Source organism: Lithobates pipiens, unplaced genomic scaffold, assembly GCF_037356315.1.
Source record: "Lithobates pipiens isolate NorthernLeopardFrog02 unplaced genomic scaffold, aLitPip1_a1.2 Scaffold_27, whole genome shotgun sequence".
NCBI classification, from domain to species: domain Eukaryota; kingdom Metazoa; phylum Chordata; class Amphibia; order Anura; family Ranidae; genus Lithobates; species Lithobates pipiens.
The window spans coordinates 77,294,260-77,320,158 of record NW_027507788.1 but is presented as its reverse complement, the minus strand read 5'-3'; the positions used below and the strand labels follow the sequence as shown (position 1 = coordinate 77,320,158).

At 47.2% G+C, this 25,899-nt stretch overlaps 1 protein-coding gene across 5 annotated transcripts in view; it reads right to left on the bottom strand.

Annotated features, from left to right (window-relative positions):
* Positions 1-25,899, bottom strand: part of MED25 (mediator complex subunit 25) — a 474,735-nt gene that overhangs the window by 414,157 nt on the left and 34,679 nt on the right. For 3 of the 5 annotated variants that reach the window (XM_077457089.1, XM_077457091.1, XM_077457094.1), the window contains exons 3-5: positions 23,343-23,388; positions 23,129-23,253; positions 4,989-5,087 (exon numbers count right to left, since the gene is read on the bottom strand). In XM_077457089.1, coding sequence (XP_077313215.1) covers positions 4,989-5,087; positions 23,129-23,253; positions 23,343-23,388 — 270 coding nt within the window. Of the gene's footprint in view, positions 1-4,988; positions 5,088-23,128; positions 23,254-23,321; positions 23,389-25,899 lie in introns of those variants that run through there. The other 2 variants (XM_077457090.1, XM_077457092.1) reach the window with 2 other exon arrangements.

The window sequence follows — 25,899 nt, the reverse complement described above, 5'->3', positions numbered from 1 at the left end:
TGTGTCTCTCCGTGTCTGTGTGTGTGTCTCTCCGTGTCTGTGTGTGTGTCTCTCCGTGTCTGTGTGTGTGTCTCTCCGTGTCTGTGTGTGTGTCTCTCCGTGTCTGTGTGTGTGTGTCTCTCCGTGTCTGTGTGTGTGTGTCTCTCCGTGTCTGTGTGTGTGTGTCTCTCCGTGTCTGTGTGTGTGTGTGTCTCTCCGTGTCTGTGTGTGTGTGTGTCTCTCCGTGTCTGTGTGTGTGTGTGTCTCTCCGTGTCTGTGTGTGTGTGTGTCTCTCCGTGTCTGTGTGTGTGTGTGTCTCTCCGTGTCTGTGTGTGTGTGTGTCTCTCCGTGTCTGTGTGTGTGTGTGTCTCTCCGTGTCTGTGTGTGTGTGTGTCTCTCCGTGTCTGTGTGTGTGTGTGTCTCTCCGTGTCTGTGTGTGTGTGTGTCTCTCCGTGTCTGTGTGTGTGTGTCTCTCCGTGTCTGTGTGTGTGTGTCTCTCCGTGTCTGTGTGTGTGTGTCTCTCCGTGTCTGTGTGTGTGTGTCTCTCCGTGTCTGTGTGTGTGTGTCTCTCCGTGTCTGTGTGTGTGTGTCTCTCCGTGTCTGTGTGTGTGTGTCTCTCCGTGTCTGTGTGTGTGTGTCTCTCCGTGTCTGTGTGTGTGTGTCTCTCCGTGTCTGTGTGTGTGTGTCTCTCCGTGTCTGTGTGTGTGTGTCTCTCCGTGTCTGTGTGTGTGTCTCCTCGTGTCTGTGTGTCTCTCCGTGTCTGTGTGTGTGTCTCTCCGTGTCTGTGTGTGTGTCTCTCCGTGTCTGTGTGTGTGTCTCTCCGTGTCTGTGTGTGTGTCTCTCCGTGTCTGTGTGTGTGTCTCTCCGTCTGTGTGTGTGTCTCTCCGTCTGTGTGTGTGTCTCTCCGTGTGTGTGTCTCTCCGTGTGTGTGTCTCCCCGCGTGTGTGTCTCCCCGTGTGTGTGTCTCCCCGTGTGTGTGTCTCTCCGTGTGTGTGTCTCTCCGTGTGTGTGTCTCTCCGTGTACGCGCGTGCGTGTTGGGGGTGTGTGTGTTCTTTTAAAATAGAAAGACATTTTTTTCCAAATTTCCTTTTTTTTTCGCTTACATCGCAAAAAATTAAAAACTGAGTCGTGAATAAATACCACCAATATAAAGCTCTATTTGTGCAAACAAAATGATGAAAATTTCATTTGGGTACAGCGTAGCATGACTGCGCAATTGTCATTGAAAGTGCGAGAGCGCTGAAAGCTGAAAATTGGGCTGGGAAGGAAGGGGGAGAAAGTGCCCTGTATTGTAGTGGTTAAAGTGGAGGGCCATCCAGAAAAAAAAAAAAAAAAAAAAGAAAAAAAAAGGACATTAAAAATTAGAAAAAAAAAAATGAAAAAAATATGAAATTAAATGAAATAAATATTTTTTTTAACTTACCAGAATTGCTTGTTGCTAGGCACATCATCCTAATCTGCCTCTTCCATCTTCTTTCTTCTCTCCTCATCGCGTTGTCTTCTGGGTAATGGGTCGCGCTGTGTTCTGGGAACTGTGTGTCCCAGAACACAGCGCGTCCCATTCACAAAGCGCTGCGCGACTCACGCATGCGCAGTAGGAAACGGCCAGTGTAGCCGCAAGGCTCCACTCTCTGTTTCCCTTACATAGAATGGTGGCGCCGGGACCCGATGGTGGCGTCGGGCGCCCGACATCGCGGGCGCCCTGGACAGGTAAGTGCTTATGAAAAGTCAGTAGCTACAGTGTTTGCAGCTGCTGACTTTTAATTTTTTTTCTTTTAAACCGGCCCTCCTCTAAGTAATTATTACTTTTTTTTTAAGGCATGGCATGCTCCCCTGTATACCTGCAACTTCAGAAAACCCCAACTTTCCCACACTTCTCTGTATGTCCACATGTTATCCAAGATTTAGTATAATTTCAGCAAAGCCCCATAGACAGAAGCATTATGGTGATGGGCACAATCATGATGATTTAATTACTCTCATTTACCAAACATGGTAACATCTGGTTACACAGCAACAATCCAGCTGGGTGGACAGTAAGCATGGGAGGCATGAGTCCTGTAATGTAACCAGTTCCAGCATCCTCTGTCAAAAAGCAGTGTTATTTTGATTCAAGCTATGAACATACGCAGACCACAAGGTGCTACTTTCAGATAATATGAATGTGCACTGTTCCATGCACATTGGTAACACACATGCGTAGGTATGAAATGGCCCATATGGTTTACCATTTAGAACATACTAAGCTGCAGTACATAGATTTGAACCACACAGGAAAAAACAGACAAGTATGAATAAATCCTTAGTGTTGACATTAAAGATATGTCAGGCAATGAGGGCCCATTCACACTACATGCAGTTACTTGCCTTTTCCACAAGGAAAAGCAGCTAATGGCAATGACACATAGAAAATAATAGTTTTCACACCAGAATACAGTGTTTCGGCATTCCATAGCCGTGCGATTTTATGCAACATGCATAAAAAAATTTTTTTAAAAATGAAAGTGTGAAACACACCGAAACTTAATTGACTACACGTGTGTTTTGCAGTGTGAATGAGCCCGGAGGCACGAGAGGGGTAATTCAAAATTTTAGTTCCTTCATAAAGGGGGACCTTGTTTCTCTGAAACATCAGATGTATTGGCGTATTTAGCAGGAGTACAAAACTCATAGTCCATTTAAGCATGGGCTTTTCTAAATATTCAGTTTGTTGCAGTGCCACCGTGGGCAGATGACCCTGGATAATCAGAGGCTGACAAGATATGTTTGCAGGATCCCTCACATTTTGGAAAATATTTTATTATATCTTTTCATGTGACAACACTGAAGAAAGTACACTTTGCTACAAATGTAAAAGTAGTGAGTGTACAGCTTGTATAACAGTGTAAATTTGCTGACCCCCTCAAAATAACGCAATGCACAGCCATTCATGTCTAAACAGTTGGCAACAAAAGTGAGCACACCCCAAGTCAAAGTGTCCAACTTGGGCTCAAAGTGTCAATATTTTGTGTGGCCACCATTATTTTCCAGCACTGCCTTAACTCTCTTGGGCATGGAATTCCCCAGAGTTTCACAGGTTGCCACTGGTGTCCTCTTCCACTCCTCCTTGATGACATCATGGTACTGGTGGATGTTAGAGACCTTGCGCTCCTCCACCTCCTGTTTGAGGATGCCCCACAGATGCTCAATGTAGTTTAGGTCTGGAGACATGCTTGCCCTTTACGCTCCCACTTCTTTAGCAAGGCAGTGGTCATCTTGGAGGTATGTTTTTTGGAATACTGCCCTGTGGCCCAGTCTCCAAAGACTCATGCTCTGCTTCAGTATGTCACAGTACATGTTGGCATTCATGGTTCCCTCAATGAACTGTAGCTCCCCAGTGCTCCCCAGAAGCACTCATGCAGCCCCAGACCATTACACTCCCACCATCATGCTTGACTACAGCCAAGACACACTTGTCTTTGTACTCCTCACCTGGTTGCCACCACACACGCCTGACACCATCTGAACAATGCTGGCAGCACACATACATCTATTTCCCAAAGACAACCTCTGCATAGGACGCTGGGCATGTGCACTTTTCTTTGGTGGACCAATGGCAAAGCCCGTTCTGAGTGGAACCTGTACTGTAAAACCGCTGTATGGTCCTGGCCAAAGTGCTGCAGTTCAGTTTCAGGGTCTTGCCAATCTTATAGCTTAGGCCATCTTTACGTAGAGCAACAATTCTTTTTTTTTTCAGATCCTCAGAGTTCTTTGCCATGAGGTGCCATGTTGAACTTTCAGTGACCAGTATGTGAAAAAGTGAGAGTGATAACACCAAATTTAACACACCTGCTGCCAATTCACACCTGAGACCTTGTAACACTAACGAGTCAAATGACACAGAGGAGGAAAAATGGCTAATTGGGCCCAATTTGGACATTTTCACCTAGGTGTGTACTCACTTTTGTTGCCAGCGGTTTAGACATTAGGGCTGTGTGTTCAGTTATTTTGATGGGACAGCAAATTTACACTGTTATACAAGCTGTACACGCACTACTTTACATTGTAGCAAAGTGTCATTTCTTCAGTGTTATTACATGAAAATACATGATATAATAAAATATTTATAAAAATGTGAGGGGTCTACTCACTTTTGTGAGATACTGAATATGTCTACTATCCAACTGCCAATCCTCCACCCCTCTCTATACCTCCCTAGCCAGATCACCAGCCAGCCATTAACTGCTTTGTCTCTCTCACCCCTCCAGGTGCCACAGCACATCATTCTCTGGCCACTTATCGCCTCCCCATCAACTTAATGCTTGACAATTGACTCTGCTCCAGAAACTTTCTTCTGCTGCTCCACATACTACACTCTCAAAGCAGAACTAAACCCTCCTATCCTTTACAGCTAAGGAAGCTGCCATCTTAGCCTCTGCTTGATCTACAGTTGCCCTGGTGCTGCACATGTGACCAGTTATAAAACCTGCAATTTGATGATTTGACAGTTTGTTGAGAACACAAGCAACTGTGACAACTATCACTCAAGCAGTATTTCCACTTTGACTCTGCTCTGACAGTCAGCACCAATACACAAACTTAACTTGTTCTAGGACAGGCACACTTTTGGTACTACCTATATACAAAAACGTACTTTGTTTTATGCAGTACATTTAAATAGATTTTGATTGTTACCATAATTGTTTTAGTCTATATTACTAAATGTTTTACATTGTTTGCACTTTTATGAATTTCATACACTAATATGTTTTTTAGCTTTGATGATGGTAATTCATTTTCCCAAAATGCATTGACTATAAGAGTAGTCGCCAATTTGGTTTACAAATTTTCACATTAAACTTTTTTTTTATTAAATGGAGATTGTCTCTCTACTAGTACCAAGATGTTCATAGTAATTTCTTTCTTCTCTGCAATTGTCAAACCCAGAACATGCACCATTTAGTTTCTCCCCAAAACACAACTAATATTCTACTATATAGAAGAAAAGGGGGTATTTAGTATAACTTACATCTGTTCTCTCATCTTCTTGAAGTCATCAAAAAGCTGCAGAGCAGTGCTAAGTCCCTCAGCGATAAGGCTGCAGCTCTCCCCACCACCACCCATAAACCTGCAGAAAAAACAAAATAGCTGAATGCTACACATTTAGATAAAATAAGATACAGAAAATAACTATTGCTCAGAGACTCCTCTTAAAGCAGACCTTCAGTAATTTTTTTATCTTTCCATCTATTAAATCTTCTTCCCTCGTCGTTTTAACTTTGGATAGTATATAAAAAAATTCTGCCAGTAAATACCCTATACAGCCCATTTCCTGTTTCTTATCATTAGCCTAGGCCTATGGCATCATGCACAGCTCTCTCACTCTGGTGAGAGTTTGCCAGGAAGGGAGTCTTGAGAGTCAATGAGAGCTGCAGGGCTGGAGGTGTGCCTCTGTGTGTAACGCCAGTAAGGGAACCGGCAGCAGCTTCAGCTTCCCACAGTTAAAATAGCTGCAGCCAGACTTAGTGTAGAGATTTCTGCAGCATGTTTGGCAATTACAGAATCACAGTAAATACAAAATATGCAAAGTGGTTGGAGGGAAGCTTCAGAATGGCAAAGATGTTTTTATTACAAATTAAGTGAGCAGACTGCTGTTTCTCTTTAACTTATGTCTTTGGGTGCCTTATTAAGTAGGCCTTAAGCTCTGTACACACGATCAGATTTTTTTCTGAAGGATGTTGGCTCAAACGTCTTGCATACACACGGGCACACAAATGTTGGACCAAAATTCCGAATGTGAGAACGCGGTGACGTACAAGATGTCCTACGAGCCGAGAAAAATAAAGTTCAATAGCCAGTGTGGGTCCTTCTGCGTAATTAGAAAAATGCAAAATTTTTGTGCAATGGACTTGTGTACACACGATCGACTCTGGAGCCCCACACAGCCGATTTTAAACGTGACAATGGCTGTGGAGGGTGGGATCTTAAGAAGTGAGGGAGGGATAAATGCTATACACCCTAAATAGGAGTGTAACATGTTCTAAATGGTGAACCTATCCTTTTAAGGGGTCTATTTCTAAAAGTTTTTTAAACAAGATGTTTTCAACCAAGAATAAAACACAACTTAATCCAATTAGAAAACGTGTGAATCTTGGATGAAAGCTGCATGAATGTAGTATAGAATCATTTATAAATGGACCCTTAAAGTGGCTGTAAATGTCTAAAAAAAAAAAAAAAAAAAAAAAAAAAAATTTACCTTAATGGATTACCTGCATTATTGTAAAAATAGGATTTTTATAACAGCTTGCCTGTAAAATCATTTTCTTGGAGTACATCATGTGACACAGAGCCTAAGTAATAACTTAATGGGTATATAGGCACCTTCAGGTGATGAACACTGGTATACCCAATACAGGAAGTTCACTCCCTATATAACCCCTCCTCCTACCAGGAGTACCTCAGTTTTTGTAGCAAAGTAATATACTTAAACTGCAAAAAAAGAGGGGAGGGACCTTTGTGTCCCATGATGTAGAAAAGGATTTTGCAGGTAAGCCGTTATAAAAAAAAAAAATATTTTCCTTATCATACATCATAGGACACAGAGCCTAAGTAATAACCTAATGGGACGTTCCATAGAAATGCTATTTGAGGGGAGGGAGACAACCCGGTGGGTACCCCCAGACTTGAGGATCTATACTGCTGCCTGTAGCACACTGCGCCCAAAGGCTATATCATCATACCTCCTTACATCCAGTTGATAAAATTTGGTGAATGTATGTACTGAAGACCAAGTTGCTGCCTTGCAGATCTGAGCCATGGAGGCCTGGTGATGCACTGCCCAGGAAGCACTAATCGACCTGGTAGAGTGCACTTTGACTTGAAAAGGGGGAATTTTACACCTTAAATTATAAGTCTGAATTATAACTTGCCGAATCCACTTAGCAACAGTGGATTTCCATGCTGCCTGTCCTTTTTTAGGACCCTCTGGCAGAATAAATAAGACATCAGTCCTCCGAATCTGAGCAGTCATCTTTAAATAGACATTTTGAACGCTCTCACCACATCAAGACAATGTAATGACTTTTCTTACCTGGAACATGGTTTTGGAAAAAACAATCGCAGGATCATGTCTTGGTTCCGGTGGAAACCTGAGACCACTTTTGGTAAAAAAAAAAAACCCGGACGAGGGCGCAACACCACTCTGTGCCCATGAATAATCAAATATAGCTCTTTACAAGAAAGAGCAGCCAATTCCGAAACCCTCCTTGCTGAGGATATAGCAACCAAAAAATAGGATTTTTATACTCAACATAAAATTCTTTTCTCTGAAGTTCATTGACGGACACCGCTTCTTTAAATCTTGGGTTATCACGCCAAATTCAGGAGAGGACTAGGCAGAACATGTTATACATGTAAAAACAGCAGAACTGCATAGCTCCACCCAGGGGTCGGTCCCTCTGGCTATAACCCCTCAGCCTGCTTCCTGCAGCTCGGTACATCAACAAGCAGTACAAGGTAAAATAGGAAGGGTGGGTGCTGTGTCCGTCAATGAACTTCAGAGAAAATAGGATTTTAGTACTCCCCGTAAAATCCTTTTCTCTGTAATTCCCCGACCGACACAGCTCCTCTCTGTAACTAAATGGGTTGTATAGACTGCCATTAGGAGAACTAGGCATAATTGTTACACAATGCACATAACTTTTAGTCCCGCCCCAGGGGGGGTGGACCCTGTGCTATCAGCCCTCCTCACTGCTCCCAGTACGTCAACAAGCAGTATACCATAGCGAAAAGGAGGGGTGGGTGCTGTGTCGGTCGGTGAATTACAGAGAAAAGAATTTTACGGCGAGTACAAAAATCCTATTTTCTCTTATATTCACCGACCGACACAGCTCCTCTCTGTAACTAAATGGGACGTCCACAAGCAGTGCCAAACGAGGGGTGGGAAAAAAACAGCATAAAAACTTCATCCACCATGCCAAGTGGGAACTAGTGAAACTAACTCCACAAAAAAATAGCAGTGTGTGGAAAAACTCCACCATATAACCGGGTATCCTCAACAGGAGTGATCCCCAGGACCGCAACATTGCGGAAATAATGCAACAGTGCATTAATCAAAACAGTACTGTGTTTTATATCGAAAAACCAGGAAAAAAACTCAATTGCAACTATACGGCCGCCTGCAAAACTTTGCGGCCAAAACAGGCATCAGCCGATGCACTGACGTCTACCTTGTAGAACTTGGTAAACGTATGGACAGACGACCAGGTCGCCACCTTACACACCTGAGCGACAGACGCTTGGTGTCGGAAGGCCCAAGACGTTACGATTGCTCTTGTGGAGTGGGCAGTGACTGGAAAGGGGGGGCACCTGTCCCTTCAAGGCGTAGGCTTGGACTATAATCTGTCTGATCCACCTGGAAATGGTGGCCGACGAGACCGCCATGCCTTTCTTAGGACCAGCCACCGAAACAAACAGTGAGTCTGACTTCCAAAAGGGAGCTGTTGCAGACAAGTACACCTTTAGAGCCCTAACCACATGGAGAGCGTGAAGGGCCACCTCCTTGGGGTGCCTCGGTTTAGGACAAAACGATGGTAATTCAATGTCCTCATTGATATGAAAAGCCGAAACCACCTTTGGTAGAAAGGACGGTTGGGGACGCAACAGCACCTTATCCCTGTGGATGACCAGATAAGGCGACTTGCTGGAGAAGGCTGCCAATTCCGAAACCCTCCTGGCCGATGTGATGGCCACTAGAAAGACCACCTTCTGTGAAAGAGTCAACAAGGGAATCTCCCTGATATTCTCAAACGGCGGCTTCTGAAATGCCGACAACACCAGGTTCAAATCCCATGTGGGCAACGGAGGACGCACCAGAAGGACTACGTGCCGTACCCCCTGAACAACTCACTAATGAGTGAGACGCCAGGGGTTGCTGGAAAAAAAAAAAAAAAAGACAGCCAGGGCTGAAATTTGCCCCTTAATGGTGCTCAATGACTATTTCTGGTCCACTCCATGCTGAAGAAACAGCAGGATCCTCGATATAGAAAAGGAGCGCGGATGCCACCCTTTCTCCTCACACATGGAGATGTAGGCTTTCTAGGTACGAGGATATATCTTCTGTGAAGAAGATTTCCGTGCCCTCAGCATAGTTGGAATAAACGAGTCCGACAGACCCCGGTTCCTGAGCACCTGGCTCTCAATAGCCATGCCGTTAAAGCCAGCGACGTTAAAGCAGGGTGAAAGATTGGACCTTGAGATAGGAAGTCCTCCCGCAGTGACAGTCGTCAGGGAGCGTCTGCCACCAGACGCACCAGGTCCGCGTACCAAGGCCGCGGAGGCCAATCTGGGGCAACCAAAATTACTGGAATCCCCTCGGCTTCCACTCTGCGAAGTAGACGTGGCAACAGTTTTAGTGGCGGAAAGGCGTAGATCAGTTGGTACTGATCCCACGGAGCCACCAGCGCGTCTGCCCACGGATCTCTCGTCCTGGACACGAATCTCTGCATCTTCCGATTGAGATGGGAGACCAAGAGATCCAAATCTGGCGTGCCCCATTTCAGGCACAGCAGCTGGAATATCTCCGGATGCAACGCCCATTCTCCTGGGTCCAGCGTCTGGCGCCTCAGATAATCTGCCTGCCAATTTTCCACCTCCGGGATGTAAATGGTTGACAGGGCTGGAACGTGTCGCTCTGCCCACCAAAGTATGTGAGCAACCTCGCGAGCAGCGGCTGAGCTTCTTGTTCCCCCTTGGTGATTTACGTACGCCACAGCCGTGACGTTGTCTGACTGAATCCTGGTCGGACGCCCTTGAAGACACGTCGACCACGTGTGGAGGCACAGCCTGATCGCTCTCAACTCGAGCAGATTGATCGGCAACCTGGATTCTTCCATCGACCAGAGGCCCTGTGCTGACTGAATCCCCATCACGCCACCCCAGCTGGACAGACTGGCGTCCGTAGTGATCACCGTCCAGTTCAGAGGAAGAAACGATTTTCCGGACTGAATCACCGGGGACCTCAACCACCAGATCAGGGAATCCCTGACTGGTTGGCTCACCTGGATCTGCCGATCCAGGGACAACGGAGATTTGTCCCATTTTGTCAATATTTCCCTCTGCAGGATTCTGGTGTGGAACTGGGCATAAGGTACTGCCTCGAAGGAAGCCACCATGAGTCCCAGATCTCACATGCAAAAGCGGAGCAACGCCCACTTGCGGTTCATCAGTAGCTTGACCGCAGACCTGAGAGTCAGCAATTTGTCCGACGCTTCCCTGGAGGCCAATAGTAAACCCAGGTACCCCAGATGCTGAGTTGGTACAACCACCGACTTCTTTAGGTTCAACAGTCAACCAAATTCTCGCAGGGTCTGCATGGCGATTGCCACATCCTCCTCTAATTCTGAGGTGGAAGATGCTCTCAGGAGGAGATCGTCTAGGTAACCCACGATCGCAATCGCGCTGCCTCAGCAACGCCAATACTGGAGCCAGTACTTTGGTAAAGACTCGGGGGGCTGATGCCAGGCCAAAAGAAAGAGCCACAAACTGGTAGCGGGCTTCCCCTACTGCCAAACGCAGACATTTTTGATGCCGAAGGCAAATGGGTATGTGCAGGTAAGCATCCTGGATGACCAAGGACGCCAGAAGTTCCCTAGATGGAGTGCAGCGACTACTGAGCGAACGGATTCCATTCTGAACCTTTACAAAAAGATTGAGGGCTTTTAAGTCCAAGATTGGACGTACCCCTTCCTTCTTGGGAACCACAAACAGATTTGAGTAGAACCCCTGGAAGCGTTCCGATTCCGGAACCGGTACAATCACCCCGATTCAGCAAGTCCCCTACCACCCCTAACAGGGCCTCCCGGCGAACCGGGGACACGGGTCTGCTGGAGGGGAAGAATCTCGGCCAAGAGAGAAACTATCTTGCAGCCTGTGGAAATCAGATCGTAGATCCATTGGTCGGATAACCGGGAGGTCCTCCGGGCTGCCAACTCCCGAAGACGACCCCCCACCCACGTATTGCGGTAGCACTTTTGGTCGCAGGCTTGTTAGGCTTGCAGTTCCAGGGAGGCTTCTGACCATCCTGTCGGGCTGGGAGCGTTTTGCCGAAGCACCGGGCAAACGAAAAAGCCGCTTGTGGGAGGAAAAGAGGGCCCTTGGCTACGGCGAGGCTCCTTAGCCTTCCTGGCTCGTGGGAGTAGTGTACTCTTACCACCAGTGGCATTCTTAATAATGTCACCCAAAAAGGCTCCAAAGAGCCGCTCGCCAAGGAAGGGAAGATCCGTCAGGGCTTTCTTGGATGCCTGGTCAGCAGACCAGCATTTCAGCCAAATTAGGTGCCTCAGCACCACAGCTGACACTGAAGCCTTGGATAACAGAGGGAGAGTATCCAAGGCCACATCACAAAAGGTACTTAAGGCTTTGCACTAGTTGGTCTGCTAGCTCCATGCAGACAGGGGAGGCGTTCTGCGGTCCCAATTCGCGGTGCAAAAGTTTTGCCCACTCAGTCAGTGTCTGCAACACCAGTGCGGATGCCAGTATAGGTCGCACGGCTGACCCCACAACCGTAAATAAGGAACGAGCCACCGCCTCGGCTTTCCTATCCGCGGGATCCTTGAATGCAGGAGTCCCCTCAACCAGGATCGTGGTTACTTTATTTACCCTGGATAGTGGGGGGTCCACGACTAGAGGAGCCGACCACTTTTTGAGAAGGCTTTCCTCAAAAGGGGTAACGCACCGCCAAATTTTTGGGGACCGAAAAGGTCCGTTAGGGGCAACCCCATTCCCTGTATATGAATTTGTCAAAATAAGTCAAATACGGGAACACCTTAGGTGAACGTACTGGCTTGTGGAACCCAAAAGGGAGCGGTACATCAGCAGAGGGATCCACTGGCCCCTGAATCTTCAGGGTACCACGCACAGCTGTGATAAGTGCTCCAACAAGCACTTTGTCACGCCGGGACCCGGGCGGGGAATCATCCTCACTGTCCGAATGATCCTGGTGAGCCTTCGTCTGAAATGTCAGAGCAGGGATCACCAGCCGTAGCAGGGCCCGAGTCTGCATCAGAGCTCTCCCCAGAGGACGGGGGGGCAGGGGCCTCTTACGTGTACTTTTCCTTCCACGCGCCGCCTCTATCTTAGCAACAAAAGAGTCAAGGACCGCCGTCAGGGTGTCCATGCGCACAGCGCTATCCGCAGGTGACCTGGTTGCTATAGCCTGGATTTCGGGGGAAGAAACACCAGTTTCTGAAGCCATGCTGACCCTAGCCTGTCTGCTACCTGCAAGGGGACTTAGGACAGTGACGGTCCCACCCTCCTGCTGCCGCCGCAGGGGGGGGGGGGTACCTGGCGCTAGACTCACCACCCTGGGGCATTCTGTGAATGCCACTAACAGTGCCTGTAGTCCCTAGGAAGTTCCCAGTTGCAGAGAGGAGAAAACTGTCAGCAGCAGCTGCTTATAACAGTGGTAAAACGTTCTGCAGAGCTAGCTTCAGCATTCAGCAAGGAGCCATCCAGCATCCTGTACACACAGTGGACACAGGAAGCAGCAAGTGAGAGCACATGTAATGCTGCCACAAGAGAACTGCGGCGAAAAGAGCGCTCAGGCTTCAAGAAAAATGGCCACAAATGTAACAAATAGGAGATCCTAAAAAAGATGGCTGCTGAAGCTCACCAGGGGAATACAGGCTTTCCCACATCCAAGATGGCTGCCGGACAGCACCATGCGGTGACAGGACAAGCCCAGAACAGTGCTGCCTGCCTACAGCCATAACAACTTCCACAGACCCTTATTGGAACCCCCCAGAACGCCAGCCGCACAAAGCCCCCACAGGTGAGAAACCAGTGAAAACACACACACACACACACACACACACACACACACACACACACACACACACACACACACACACACACACACACGATTGCGATCCCACGTTGCCTTAACAGCGCCAGAATTGGAGATAACACTTTGGTAAAGACTCAGGGTGCTGACACCAGGCCAAAAAGGGAGAGCTACGAATTGGTAGTGCTTTTCCCCAACTGCAAATCCCAGAAACCTCTGATTCATGAGGTGTATGGGTATATGCAAGTATGCATCCTGGATATCCAGAGACACCAGGAAGTCCCCCCCGATTGAGTGCAGCGACCATGGAGCGAATTCCATTCTGAACCTTTGTACTTTCACAAAGCAGTTGAGGGCTTTCAGGATTGGACGTACCCCTTCCTTTTTGGGGACTACAAATTGGAGTAGAATCCCTGAAACCTTTCCCAACAGGGCTTCTCGGTGAGCCGGGAGTAAAAGGTATGCTGGAGGGAAAAAAAAAAAAATCAGTTTGGTGGACAAGAAAAAAAAAAACTATCTTGTAGCCCAAGGAAACCAGTTTGCAGAACCATTGGTCAGACAGCAGTGAGGTACACCAAGCTGAAAACTCCTGAAGGAGACTCCCCACCCGTGTGTCGGGCAGTGGAAAACCTTCATGCGGTAGTATTTTTGCTTGCAGGCTTGTTGGGCTTGCCAAACCAGGGATGCTTTTGTCCATCAGCAGATGCCCTGTCGGACTGGGAGTGATTTCCTGATGTCCCAGACGGGCGAAAAAGCCGTTCGAGCAGAAAAGGAGGGCCCTTGCCTACAGCATGGCTCTTTACGTTGGCTCTTCCCTTCCTGGACTGTGGGAGTAACGTGCTCATCCCATCTGTAACATTCTTAATAATGTCATCCAGTGAAGCTCCAAATAGCCTCTCACCAAGGAAGGGTAAATCCACCAGAGCTTTTTTAGATGCTTGGTCCGCAGACCAGCATTTCAGCCAAATCAGGCGCCATAGCACCACTGCCGATACCGATGCTATAGAGAGCAGGGGGGACTGTAGCCAGGGCCGCATCACAGACATACTTAAGGCCGTGCACCAACTGGTCTGCTAGTTCTATGCAGACTGGGGGAGACTGCTGCTTCTCCAATTCACGGTACAATAACTTTGCCCAATCAGTAAGCGCCTCCGACACCAAGGCCGTGGTCAGTACAGGTCGTAATGCGGACCCCACTACCGTAAACATGGACCACGCCACTGCTCTCCTGTTGGTAGGGTCCTTGAAAGCAGGAGACCCTTCTACTGGAATCGTGGTTACTTTATTCAACCTGAATACCGGGGGGGGTCAACGACCGGAGGAGCCGTCCATATATTTTAAGGAGGCTCTCCTCAAAGGGGTAACGCACCACCATTCTTCTTGGGACTGAAAAGGCCCGTTGCGGGCTTCCCCATTCCTTGTAGATGAACTTATCAAAATAAGTCAAACACAGACATACCTTAGGTGTACGGGTCAGTTTACGGGACCCAAAAGGGACAGACACCTCAGCAGAAGATCCTGCTGCATCCTCTATTTTCAGGGTATCCCGCACAGCGGTGAGAACTAGTGCTTTTTCCTGCGCTGACCCGGACACTGAATCATCCTCACTGTCTGAACGGTCCTGGTCTGCATCCTCTGGCAGGTCAGAACAGGGGCCGCCAGTCACCGCGGGGCCAGAGTCTAAATCAGAGCTTGCCCAAGAGGACGGGGGCCAGGAACGTTTACCCCCTTGCGTCCACACACCTCCTCCACCCTGACAACAAACGTTTCCAGGAACGCCGACAAAGCGGCTATAGGCACTGCATTGTTTGCAGGTGAGCCGGCTGCAATTACAGGGATATCTGGGGAAGAAGCGCCAACTTCTGACGCCATGCTGACCCACCTCATCTGCCACACTTGGGGACTTAGGACAAGGTACATAACCCCACCCTCCTAGCTGTTCACAGACTGGAGGGGCCCCACCACAGGACTCACCACCCTGACCGAGTGCTGCCGCTGACCGCTGTGTTCTGTGTCTAGTCACAGGTGCCCAGAGAGAAAAAACACGCTGTTCTGAGGTAAAATGACCCAGCACTGGAGGTAAAAACGCACCGAGGGTACAAAAAAATGGCCACCGGCTGTTCTTGTATAGAAAAGCTCCAGGAAAATGGCCAGACCTCTAGAAAATGGCAGACAGCCATGCAGCGAAATTTCGGCCGCCGAAACATATCGGCCGAAAATGCCCTTTTCGGCAATTTGCCGAAAGGAAAAAACGGCCGATAATTGAGCCGAAAATGGGGTGGGGCCTGTGCGGAGCACCGCCCCCGCCCCTGGTGCCACCCATCATGGGAGATCTATAACGCAGGAGAGCCGCCACCGTCTGGTTCAATAGATCGCCGGGAACATCACAGCTTTAATTTCAATAGCTGTGTGTTCTCCCGTCGCGCGCCGTCGCATACAGCCACTCCCCCTTGTCCGGGGAACTGGGATAGACAGATTACCCTTCCAGATTGGACAGGTGATCTGTCTATCACAGTTCCCCGGACAAGGGGGAGGGGCTGTATGCAACGGCGCGCGACGGGGGAACACAGCTATTGAAATTAAAGCGGTGATCTATTGAACCAGACGGCGGAGGCGGCTGTCCTCGCTGCATCACTGGCTGCACAGGGGACAACACACTTATCTCTTATGTCGCCAGTCTCTGACCACCTCCTGTACCAATGCCACCAGTCTCTGACCCTCTCCTGTACCATGCCGCCAGTCTCTGACCGCCTCCTGTACCATGCCGCCAGTCTCTGACCGCCTCCTGTACCATGTCTGCAGTCTCTGACCGCCTCCTGTACCATGTCTGCAGTCTCTGACCGCCTCCTGTACCATGTCTGCAGTCTCTGACCGCCTCCTGTACCATGTCTGCAGTCTCTGACCGCCTCCTGTACCATGTCTGCAGTCTCTGACCGCCTCCTGTACCATGTCTGCAGTCTCTGACCGCCTCCTGTACCATGTCTGCAGTCTCTGACCGCCTCCTGTACCATGTCTGCAGTCTCTGACCGCCTCCTGTACCATGTCTGCAGTCTCTGACCGCCTCCTGTACCATGTCTGCAGTCTCTGACCGCCTCCTGTACCATGTCTGCAGTCTCTGACCGCCTCCTGTACCATGTCTGCAGTCTCTGACCGCCTCCTGTACCATGTCTGCAGTCTCTGACCGCCTCCTGTACCATGTCTGCAGTCTCTGACCACCTCCTGTACCATGCCGCCAGTCTCTGACCCCCTCCTGTACCATGCCGCCAGTCTCCGATCCTCTATTATACCATGCCGCCAGTCTCTGACCACCTCCTATACCATGTCGCCGGTCTCTGACCACCTCCTGTACCATGTCGCCAGTCTCTGACCACCTCCTGTACCATGTCGCCAGTCTCTGACCACCTCCTGTACCATGTCGCCAGTCTCTGACCACCTCCTGTACCATGTCCCCAGTCTCTGACCATCTCCTGTATAAAAATATTTTTTAAAAACAGTCATTTTCAGTATCGGTGCTGTTTCGGTATCGGTTTTCGGCCTAGTGTATTTTTCATTTTCAGTATCGGTTTCGGCACCAAAAAACCCATTCGGTGCATCCCTAAAGAAACAGGAAAATGGCCGCGGCAGCACATTCTGAGGTAATTCTTTACACGGGCACCTCACAGCAGAGAAAAAAGGGCAAAGGACCACAAAACGGACCCAAACAGATAGCGCAGCCCCTGTTAAGGATCAGAGCCCCCCCCCCCCCTCCCCGAGGACCCCCGGCCCAGGTACATACACCGCACCTCATGTCCAGTCATGCAGCATCCCCTGCAGGGGGAGGAGGGAAAACAGGTATATGGAGAGAGGAAAGGGAGAGCGAGAGACCCCCTAATCGACCTCCAGGGAATGCCCAGCTGCTCTATCCTGCCGAGGCAGGGAGAGCTGTACTTACCCATCTGGTCGGGATAGCTGGAGGCATTCCATCACAGACCCATAGGCCAAGCAGTACGGGCTGCTGGCCATGGCACACTGACGCAGACAGCAGTAGCCCAGTCATGTGTGCGCCCCGGAGCATATAGCTCACCGGCCACCCCTGAAGCAGGAGGGGCATGTCGTGGCCGGCCCAACGTGTAGCTAGGGCCTGCTCACGCTCGATTGCCAGGCTGGGGAGACTACAAGGATCTACATTATCCAGCCTGTCACCCAGCCGGCTGTTGATAGAAGAAGATCACAGGATCAAAATCTTGCAGAAAAATCCAAAAATCCCCAGGACCAATGGTCCTTTCAGGGAGCCTAGATCCTTCTCCTTTAATAGAGAGAAAAAAAAACTGAGCTGCAGGAAGCAGGCTGAGGGGTTATAGCCAGGGGGATGGCGCCCTCCGCTTAGCTATGCAGTTCTGCTGTTTTTACATGTATTACATGTAAAACAAATACCAACTTCCTTGTCAGAAGGATTAAGGGAATATGCTGTATCTATTCAAATGCCTGTTTTTCTAACACTGACAAAACTAAGTATAAGTCCCAAGAGTTCAAAGGAGGTTTGGCGGATTAAGTCGCATCATCCCTTGCATAAAACCTCTGACTAAAGAATGTGTAGCAAGCAGTCTTTGAAAAAAGACAGATACAGCTGAAACTTGGCCTTTAATAGTACTCAAGGCCAACTTCATCTCTACCCCTAATTGTAGAAAGGCAAGAATTCTGCCTATGATATACCTCCGAGGGTGCCAACCCTTGGATTCACACCAGGAAACATAAGCCCTCCAGATGTTATAATATATAATTCTGGAAGCTGGCTTCCTTGCATTAATCAAGGTAGAGATAACTGACCCGGAAAGCCCACGTTTCTTCAGAATGTGGGTTTCAATAGCCAAGCTGTTAAATTTAACGTTCGTAAGGTAGGATAGAATATCGGCCCCTGTGAGAGTAGGTCTGGCCTTAATGGAGGGGACCATGGACCACTGCCATCTTTGATTTCTGCATACCATGACCTTCTGGGCCATGCTGGTGCTACCAGAATTACCAGCTTTCTTTCCAGTTTGATCCTGCAAAGAAGTCGAGGCAGCAACTGAATAGGGGGAAATGCATAGCTCAGCGAGAACTGATCCCACGGGGTCACCAACACATCTGTTCCGCATGCGAGTGGATCCCTTGTCCTGGACACAAAGTTGACTAACTTCATGTTGAACCTGAACGATAGAAGATCTACGTCCGGAGTCCCCCATCTTTGGAAAACAGCCCAAAAAAATGTCAGGGTGAATCGACCATTCCCACGGGAATGTCACCAGCAGGAATAACTGCTGGTGACTCGGCATAGGCACGGAACATTCTTATCTGCCCAAGTTAGAATATGGTTCACCTCTCTCTGCGCCAAGAAACTCTTGGTGCCCCCTTGGTGATTGATATAGGAAACAATTTATAGAGTGGCAGAGTGTGTATGGGCTGGTCTGGCTAATCCATAAATAAATGCAGAAAAAAGCCTAGTGCATATAGCACAGCCTAGACCCCTCAGGATGATTATAGATAGACCAGTGGGTATTCAAAAAGTATACAATTTTTAGGCCAATTGAGGGATCACCTTTTGACCTGACCATCCGCACCAGCTCTCTTATCGAGTCGATTTTTGCCTGAGGCAACACCACCTTATTCTGGGCTGTGTCTATGATCAAACCCAGGTACTCCAGCCTTTTTATTGGTTTTAAGGAAGATTTCTCTAGGTTGAGATTCCAACCCAAACTTTCCAGGTAACTGGTTGTAATGAGCACGCTTTGCTCCAAACAAGCCACGACTGGTGTATCAGCAATAGATTGTCTAAGTACGCCAAGACAGTTATGCGCCTTGCCCTTAACCTGGCTAGAGGTGGGGCCAGGACTTTTGCAAACACCTGGGGTGCTGTAACTAGCAAGGCAAGGCTACAAATTGTAAATGCTGCTGTTCTAGCTTGAATCACAGAAACCTTTAGTGAGCGGGAAATATAGGGGCATGCAGATATGCATCCCTGATGTCTCCTCCTTGTAGGATAGAAACCATTGACCTGATCAACTCCATGCGAAAGGAGTGGATCTTCAGGAACGGATTTCGATTCTTTAGATCTAGAATGGGTCCTGACATCTCCATTCGGTGTTGGTACTGTGAAGAGGTTTGAATAAAACCCCAAACCTTGCTCTACTCTGGGGATCTGTATCCTGTGCCATTAATCGGTCTAGAGCCCGAAACGGTTTGCCTTTTCCCTGGATCTTTGGGAACGTCTGACCTCAGGAAACGAGATGGTGGAAAGTCCCAAAACTCCAGCTTGTACCCCAGAGTTACCGTGGAGATGACCCATCTGTCCTGAATTTCGTCTTGCCAAACTTCTGAAAATTGCAGAAGTCTTCCCCCACCCTGGCGAGGGGGGGCGCTTCATAATGAAGCTTTAGGATTCTGCTTTGCAGGTTTTCAGTCCCAGGACTTCTTTTAAACCTGGGCCTGACCCTGAAGTTTTCCTCTAGAGTCTGACAGTGGAGGCCATCGCCACTGCCTAGAGGCGGAATCCCCTGGAGCAGGAGAAAGAGCCCATTTAAATGAAGGGCATATACTTTTCCCAGCCAAAAGAAATTGTTTGGATGTATTTTTTCCAAATCATCCCCAAATAGCTGATCCCCATGAAAAGGGAACCCAGTCAGGAGCTTTTTACTTGGTGCTTCAGACAATTTTTTAACTACAGGATTCTACACGTGTCCTAGCATAAGCGCAAGGTGGGATGCCTGGTGAATAGAATCTTTAATGGCATCTATGGTAAAGCATAATGTGCATTGTCCTTAAAGAGGGATTCCGCCCCAAAAAAATATTAAAAGCCAGCAGCTATAAATACTACAGCTGCTGACTTTTAATAAATGGACACTCACCTGTCCCGGGTTCCAGCGATGCCGGCAGCCGAGGCCGATCGACCGCTCGGGCCTCGGCTGCTGCCGCCGCCATTCGAGGTGAGGGAATCAGGAAGTAAAGCGAATCGGCTTCACTTCCCGGTTCCCTACTGCGCATGCGCGAGCCGCGCCACGCAATAGGAAATCTCCGCGCTGTCACTGGGACCCGTGTGTGTCCCAGCAGACAGCGCGGCAGGGCAGGAAATGGCGTAGACTCCCGTGGGAGTCTATGCCCGGAAGTGGGTGAAAATACCTGTCTTTGACAGGTATCTCCACCCCCCTCCCCCCTGAAAGGTGTCAATTGTGACACCGGAGGGGGGGGGGGGGTTCCGATCAGCGGAGGTTCCACTTTAGGGTGGAATCCCGCTTTAAGCATTTGTGCATTGTCTACAGGACAAGTTAGACTTTTATTCACACTGGAAATCGCAGCGCCAATTGTTAGTACCTTCCATTTTTTGGGTGAATTTCTCCTCCATGGGATAGAGAACTGAAAATCTCTTTGGAGGAAGAAAATGCTTATCTGGGTGATCCCATTCAGCATAAAATAAGCTGTTCTAGTAATGCATGAACAGGAAACACATGCAAAGGTTTTGAAGGTTTTAAGGAAACCAAGGAAGAAACAGAGCTTTCAGCAGACTCCGTTAGGGTAGCATGAAAGTAGAAGGAACCATCTCCGTAAGAGATTGTATCAGCAACTTCTCAGATTGTGAGGCTGAAAAAGGTTAATCTACCATTGTTTCCTCCGCAGAGGAGTCATCGGTTTGTCTTTCCTCTTGATTGTCTGAGGGTAACACCTCATTCTGTGCCCACTGTTCCCCTTGCAAAGGGTCTAAGGTGGGGGAGGGGGAACTAGAACGATTCCTATCCATTTGAATGGAGGATACGATTAAAGCCGCTAATCTTCCTTCCAGGCCCTGCAGGGCAGAGGAAAAGTCATCTTCAGTCACATATACAGGGTCTGAGATGTGAGAAGCAGCTGCACCACCAATTGATTCCAATGACTCACCCTGGCTTGCCATACTTGGCATTTCAGGCAAGAATGACAGTCTGGAGGTATGACTGGAGTTCCTAGCGCCTGGGGGTGAAACCTTTGGTATCTTTTTGATCTTTGTGGTGTCTTCTTTGGTACGCATAGTTCTAAGCACAAAAGCAGAGGCACTATTAAATTGCACTTGCTGAACATAGTCATGACAGAATGATGCCGCTATTAAGTTCAGCCTAGTGCTGGGAAAAATGTCCTTCCCGTATTAGGAATGCCACTTGCAGCCCTTATGTGCCCCACCGCTCCTGTGCCCCATGTGCAGCCTGCTTGCTCCTCCTCGCTTCAGCCGAGGAGAGAATGCTCCAGCTAATTTTTAAGCCTGCTTGTTTTGCCATGCATGCTCATGGACGTTACAGAGCACCACAACAAGGCCCCACCCCCTTTGTAACCCTGCACCAAAACATTTTCCCTTAAAGAAGAAATCATAGGTGGACTTTTTAGTTCCCAAGTTTCTTCCCTTACCTTATCCCCGCCACAGGATCTGCTGATTTAACAATCAATCCAACCTTCGCCCATCACGGCAGTCTGTGTTTAGAAAACCTTCAAGGACTGGGTCACTTTTTTATCAGGGTTCCACTCCCTTGGACCTGTAAAAGCACCCCGTCAGGAAAAGCTTTTAGGTAATGTAGCATGATCAATGCCTTGGGTCCAACCCTCAAAGAGAGGTGTTACAGGCAAAACCTTGTGCTTCGTATATGAGGCCCGGGTACCATCCACTTTGGCCTCAGTGGCACTTTGGATAGAGCCAGTCTATGGAGGCTATTTAAATACCGCAAGGATCCCTCCTGGAGCTCCTCAGAGCACATCTTCACTCGTGACCAACACCTTAGACACTGGCAAAAAAAACACTGATGTACTCCTGGTAGGAGGACGGGTTATATAGGGAGTGAACTTCCTGTATTGGGTATACCAGTGCCCATCATCTAAAGGTGCCTATATACCCATTAAGGTTTTACTTCGGCCCTTTGTCCCATGATGTACGATAATGAAAAACGGCTCCCACTGGCTACCAGCGCTGTCTATAAAAGCCAGTGACGAGGGAGGGTGGAGGGCGGGCTGAGTCCAGCTGTCTGTGTCAATGGACGTAGCAGAGGCACTTGGGCACACTGGCCAGAGAGGAGGGGCAGGAGCGCTGGTGGGGGACCTGAAAAGGGAAGATTCCTGGCCGCTCTGTGCAATTCCATTGTACAGAGTAGGTAAGTATAGACAGGTTTTTTTTTTTTGTTTTGTTTTTTTAAGTACCTTTACAACCCCTTTAAGTGTCCTAAGATACTGGAGGAGACACATCCAACCTCTTTAAGATTGGAAGCTTAGATATAAAGCAGCTACAGTTGATTTTTTTCCTCAAAGTGCAAGCTCTGAAGCTTCTGTTCCGATCTTAAGCTTATGCAATAACAAGCACGTTGGCTAGTGAAACTCCCATCTTGGAAACTTCAACAATAACCCAAGTTGTGAAATCTCGATCAGGAAGAGAGCTTTTCAAACTAAATACCTGTCAGCAATTGTACCTTCTATGTTTTATCTTCACAGGGTTCTTTTAAACAGGGTCCTTGAGAGGATAGTTGAGGTAGATAGAGATCGGCTCAAGCGTATTCGGATCAAGCCCATCAGGAAGCCGTTACTGTACACTGCCACTCATAGGCAGTGAGGTATTTCCTGACCGGCAGCTGCACATACACACGCTGCCTATGATTGGCAGTGTGCAGTTGCGGCTTCCTGGAAGGCTCGACCCAAATACGCCCACCCCTAGTAGTTGGATAAAGTCCTAAAGCATGTGAAGAACAGCTTCAAAATTACCTGTTCATTGGGGAATCTGTCAAAACTTTGCTCTAGATGCTGATATTATTCGACTCCTCTGACTCAAATAGCAGGTCACTTGCTGCTGTGGTTCCTCCCAGTAACCCCTAGTCACTGCAGGACAAAAGAGTTTAATAGGGGTTGACACGAGAAACCACAGCAGACAGTGGGGACATACAACTCTGCATACCAGTAAGTGTAGGATAGGATGAGTGGTTTGCCACAGAGCAAAGCTTCTGAAAAACAGCCAACAGATAATTAAAACGCAGTTTTCTTTACAAGGTCCTGTTATTTTTATTTTTTTTTAATAACCCCCTGACAGGGTTCCAATAACTGCTTTCAAAAAAATAACTGATGTACAAAAGGGACTCTAGCATCAATGTGAAAAACAATGCAGTCTTTGTTCATTTTGACAAGACATCGTGAAATGGAGACCATTTTTGCTGAACAATTTCACATACTGAGTTACAATGTTCAAAAAAATTTGTGTTAAAAAATCTTGTTCTGTTTCCCTTATGTTGAGGCACTTATCTCTTCTGTATATCGAACAGGCAGAATTTTATAACAAACAAGCAAGCATACTCAAGTAAATGACCATAGGTGAATCTTACTGGATGCTGTCAAGCCATTGAACAAATTCATAAGCACTGCTGGTGGGGGCGTGACATTGAACATAAGACTCCGGAGCACAGTCCACAGTATTGAAGACCACAAGGCTATACTGTGTTCCACCATACTGCAAAACAAAGCATTAACAGTTGAATTAATTCAGATATAGAGAGTCTGCATATCTAGGTCACTTACAATTAGCAATAATCAACTTACGTCACCTCCAAAATCAGTTTCTGCTGGAGGACCATTATTGAAATATCTAAAGAAATGTAAAAAAAAAAAAAAAAAAAAAGTTAAGGTTAGAAAATAAAAAACTTAGGATCACTGGAGCTGTACTGTCTATTTAGAAGGAAACTTTGGTTAAGTACCGTAAGTAAAAATAATCTCAATCTCCTCCAAATCAGCCAGTGCAAGAATTACATTTTTAATGATTTTTTTTATCAAGCAGTTTTCAAAGAAAACATCAACATCCTCTACAATTAGAAAGCATAATAATAATAATAATAATAATAATAATAATGGTACACCAAAAGTCAGACTACCTGACATTGGGAGACCTGCAACAACACTTTTTACAATCTTTCAAACAAAGTCCAGGTTGTCATGTAACCAAACAAGAAAAAAATAAATAAATAAAAGGCAGTCTCAATGCGCTCCAAGTTCAGGCTCAAACCTTACATCCAGGAATGAGGATCCACGGTCAGAAGGGAACTTTAAAAAGGTATTAGGAGAGAGGCTCCGAGTCCAGTACTTCTATGGAGTCTTGGTTCCAGTGGGATAGATCAGGGTGGAATACATCAATCAGCAGCCTTAGTAAAAGTCAATGTGGGATATATCACAGGAGAGGATGCTGCTTTGATCCAGTTATCCTGCAGACTCTACCTGCCTCTTCTGTCAGTCCTGTAGTCTCTGCAGGCCAGCTATTTGTGCAGCTCTTTACCATCTTCAGTTTTGCAGCCCTTTTTACCCATAAGCAAGTGTGCTTTTATGCTCATATTGATGTCTGCGCTGTGGCCACTTTTGTTCTCTATATGTAACCATTTGAGCTTAAGGCTCTGAATGGCAATAAAGCCACCTTTAACAGCATCTGACTTTTTTTTTTTCCCTACCACTTCAACTTTACATTTACTGTACTGTCTCCATCTCAGTTTCACATCATTGTGGTACTCCTTGAAAATTGTATTTAAATGTCTTCCGTTTAGGGCCGGTTCACACAGCGGGCGATGCGAGGCGACACGACTCGCCTCGCCTCACTCCCGCAAGTCGCCCCCGTTCTGTACAATGGAACCGTTCTGAGAGGAGCGACTCGAGTCGCTCCGACTCAGAAAAAAGGTTCCTGTACTACTTCTGGGCGACTTCGGGGGCGACTTGCATTGACTTCTATACAGAAGTCATCTGCAAGTCGCCGCTGAGGTCGCGGCGAGGCAAGTCGGAGACGCCTCGCCGCGCCTGCAGTCTGAACCGGCCCTTACAAGTAGACAACATTTTATTTTTTATTTTTTTTATTAATAGTTACCAGCTGTGTCTAATTTATGAAATACTATACTTTCCCTACCTGTTTCTCCCTCCTCCCTCCCTACTCCCTATATGGTTTGCCATCTCCCATCTCGCCTATTTCAAGCCCCGCTGCACTCAATCATCTTTTCCAAATATTTCTCCAAAGCCTTGAAATCTATCCATCTTCCCCAGGTACTGTTGTATTTTTCAGCTTGCCCTATATCTATGATGCATAGGTATTCCATTTTACTGATGTATTCTATTCTTTCAAACCACTCTTAAATCTGTTTTTCCTACACATAACCACTTCTTTGGCATCAGCCCTTTTGGGGCATTTAACAATATTGGAGTCAGTGCTTTTTTGAATCTTTTGTATCATGAAACAAACATGTCTGTAAGTTATCTTTTCACCAGTTATCTCTCCTATGTAGTCCTGAATTTCCTGCCAGTAATCTTATTTTTGGGCAATCCCCCCAGATGTGTGTCATTGTACTGATCTGTTTACATTCCCTCCAACAATGTGGGGGTTTATCCTACCGGTATTTGTGGGTTTTGTCTGGTGTTAATAATGTACCATCTTACTTAAAGCTCTTCGTTCATTTCTATTGTATTTATGTCTGTTGCATAATTATATACTGCTCCTATCATTCTCTCTACTTGTTGTTCATCTAGTTTCATGTCCATTTCTTCTTCCCCATTTCCCTATATAGGTGGGCAACCTTTCTCCTAGGTCTGTCAAAATTCCATATACTTATGATATCCTATGCTTTAATGGAGTTTGTGTATGACAAATTTTTCTAGTAGATTTAGATTCTTTCCATCTCTGATTTGTTGAGGTAGCATATTTACAAAATGTTTTAATTTGCAAGTATTTCCACTGCCTAATCTTCCACCCATTTTTTTTCCTTTAACCACTTCAATACCGGGCATTTTCACCTCCTTCCTGACAGTTTTCAGTGCTGTCACACTTTGAATGACAATTGCCGGTCATGCAACACTGTACTCAAATGAAATTTTTATAATTTCTCCCCCCCCCCCCCCACACACACACACACACACACACACACACACACACACACACACACACACACACACACACACACAAACACACAAATAGAGCTTTCTTTTGGTGGTATTTGATCACCTCTGTGGTTTTTATTTCTTGCTATAAACAAAAGAAGAGTGACAAGTTTGGGGAAAAAAAACAAACACAATATTTTTTACTTTTTGCTATAATAAATAAATATCGATCAGACACTTTTGACACTATTTT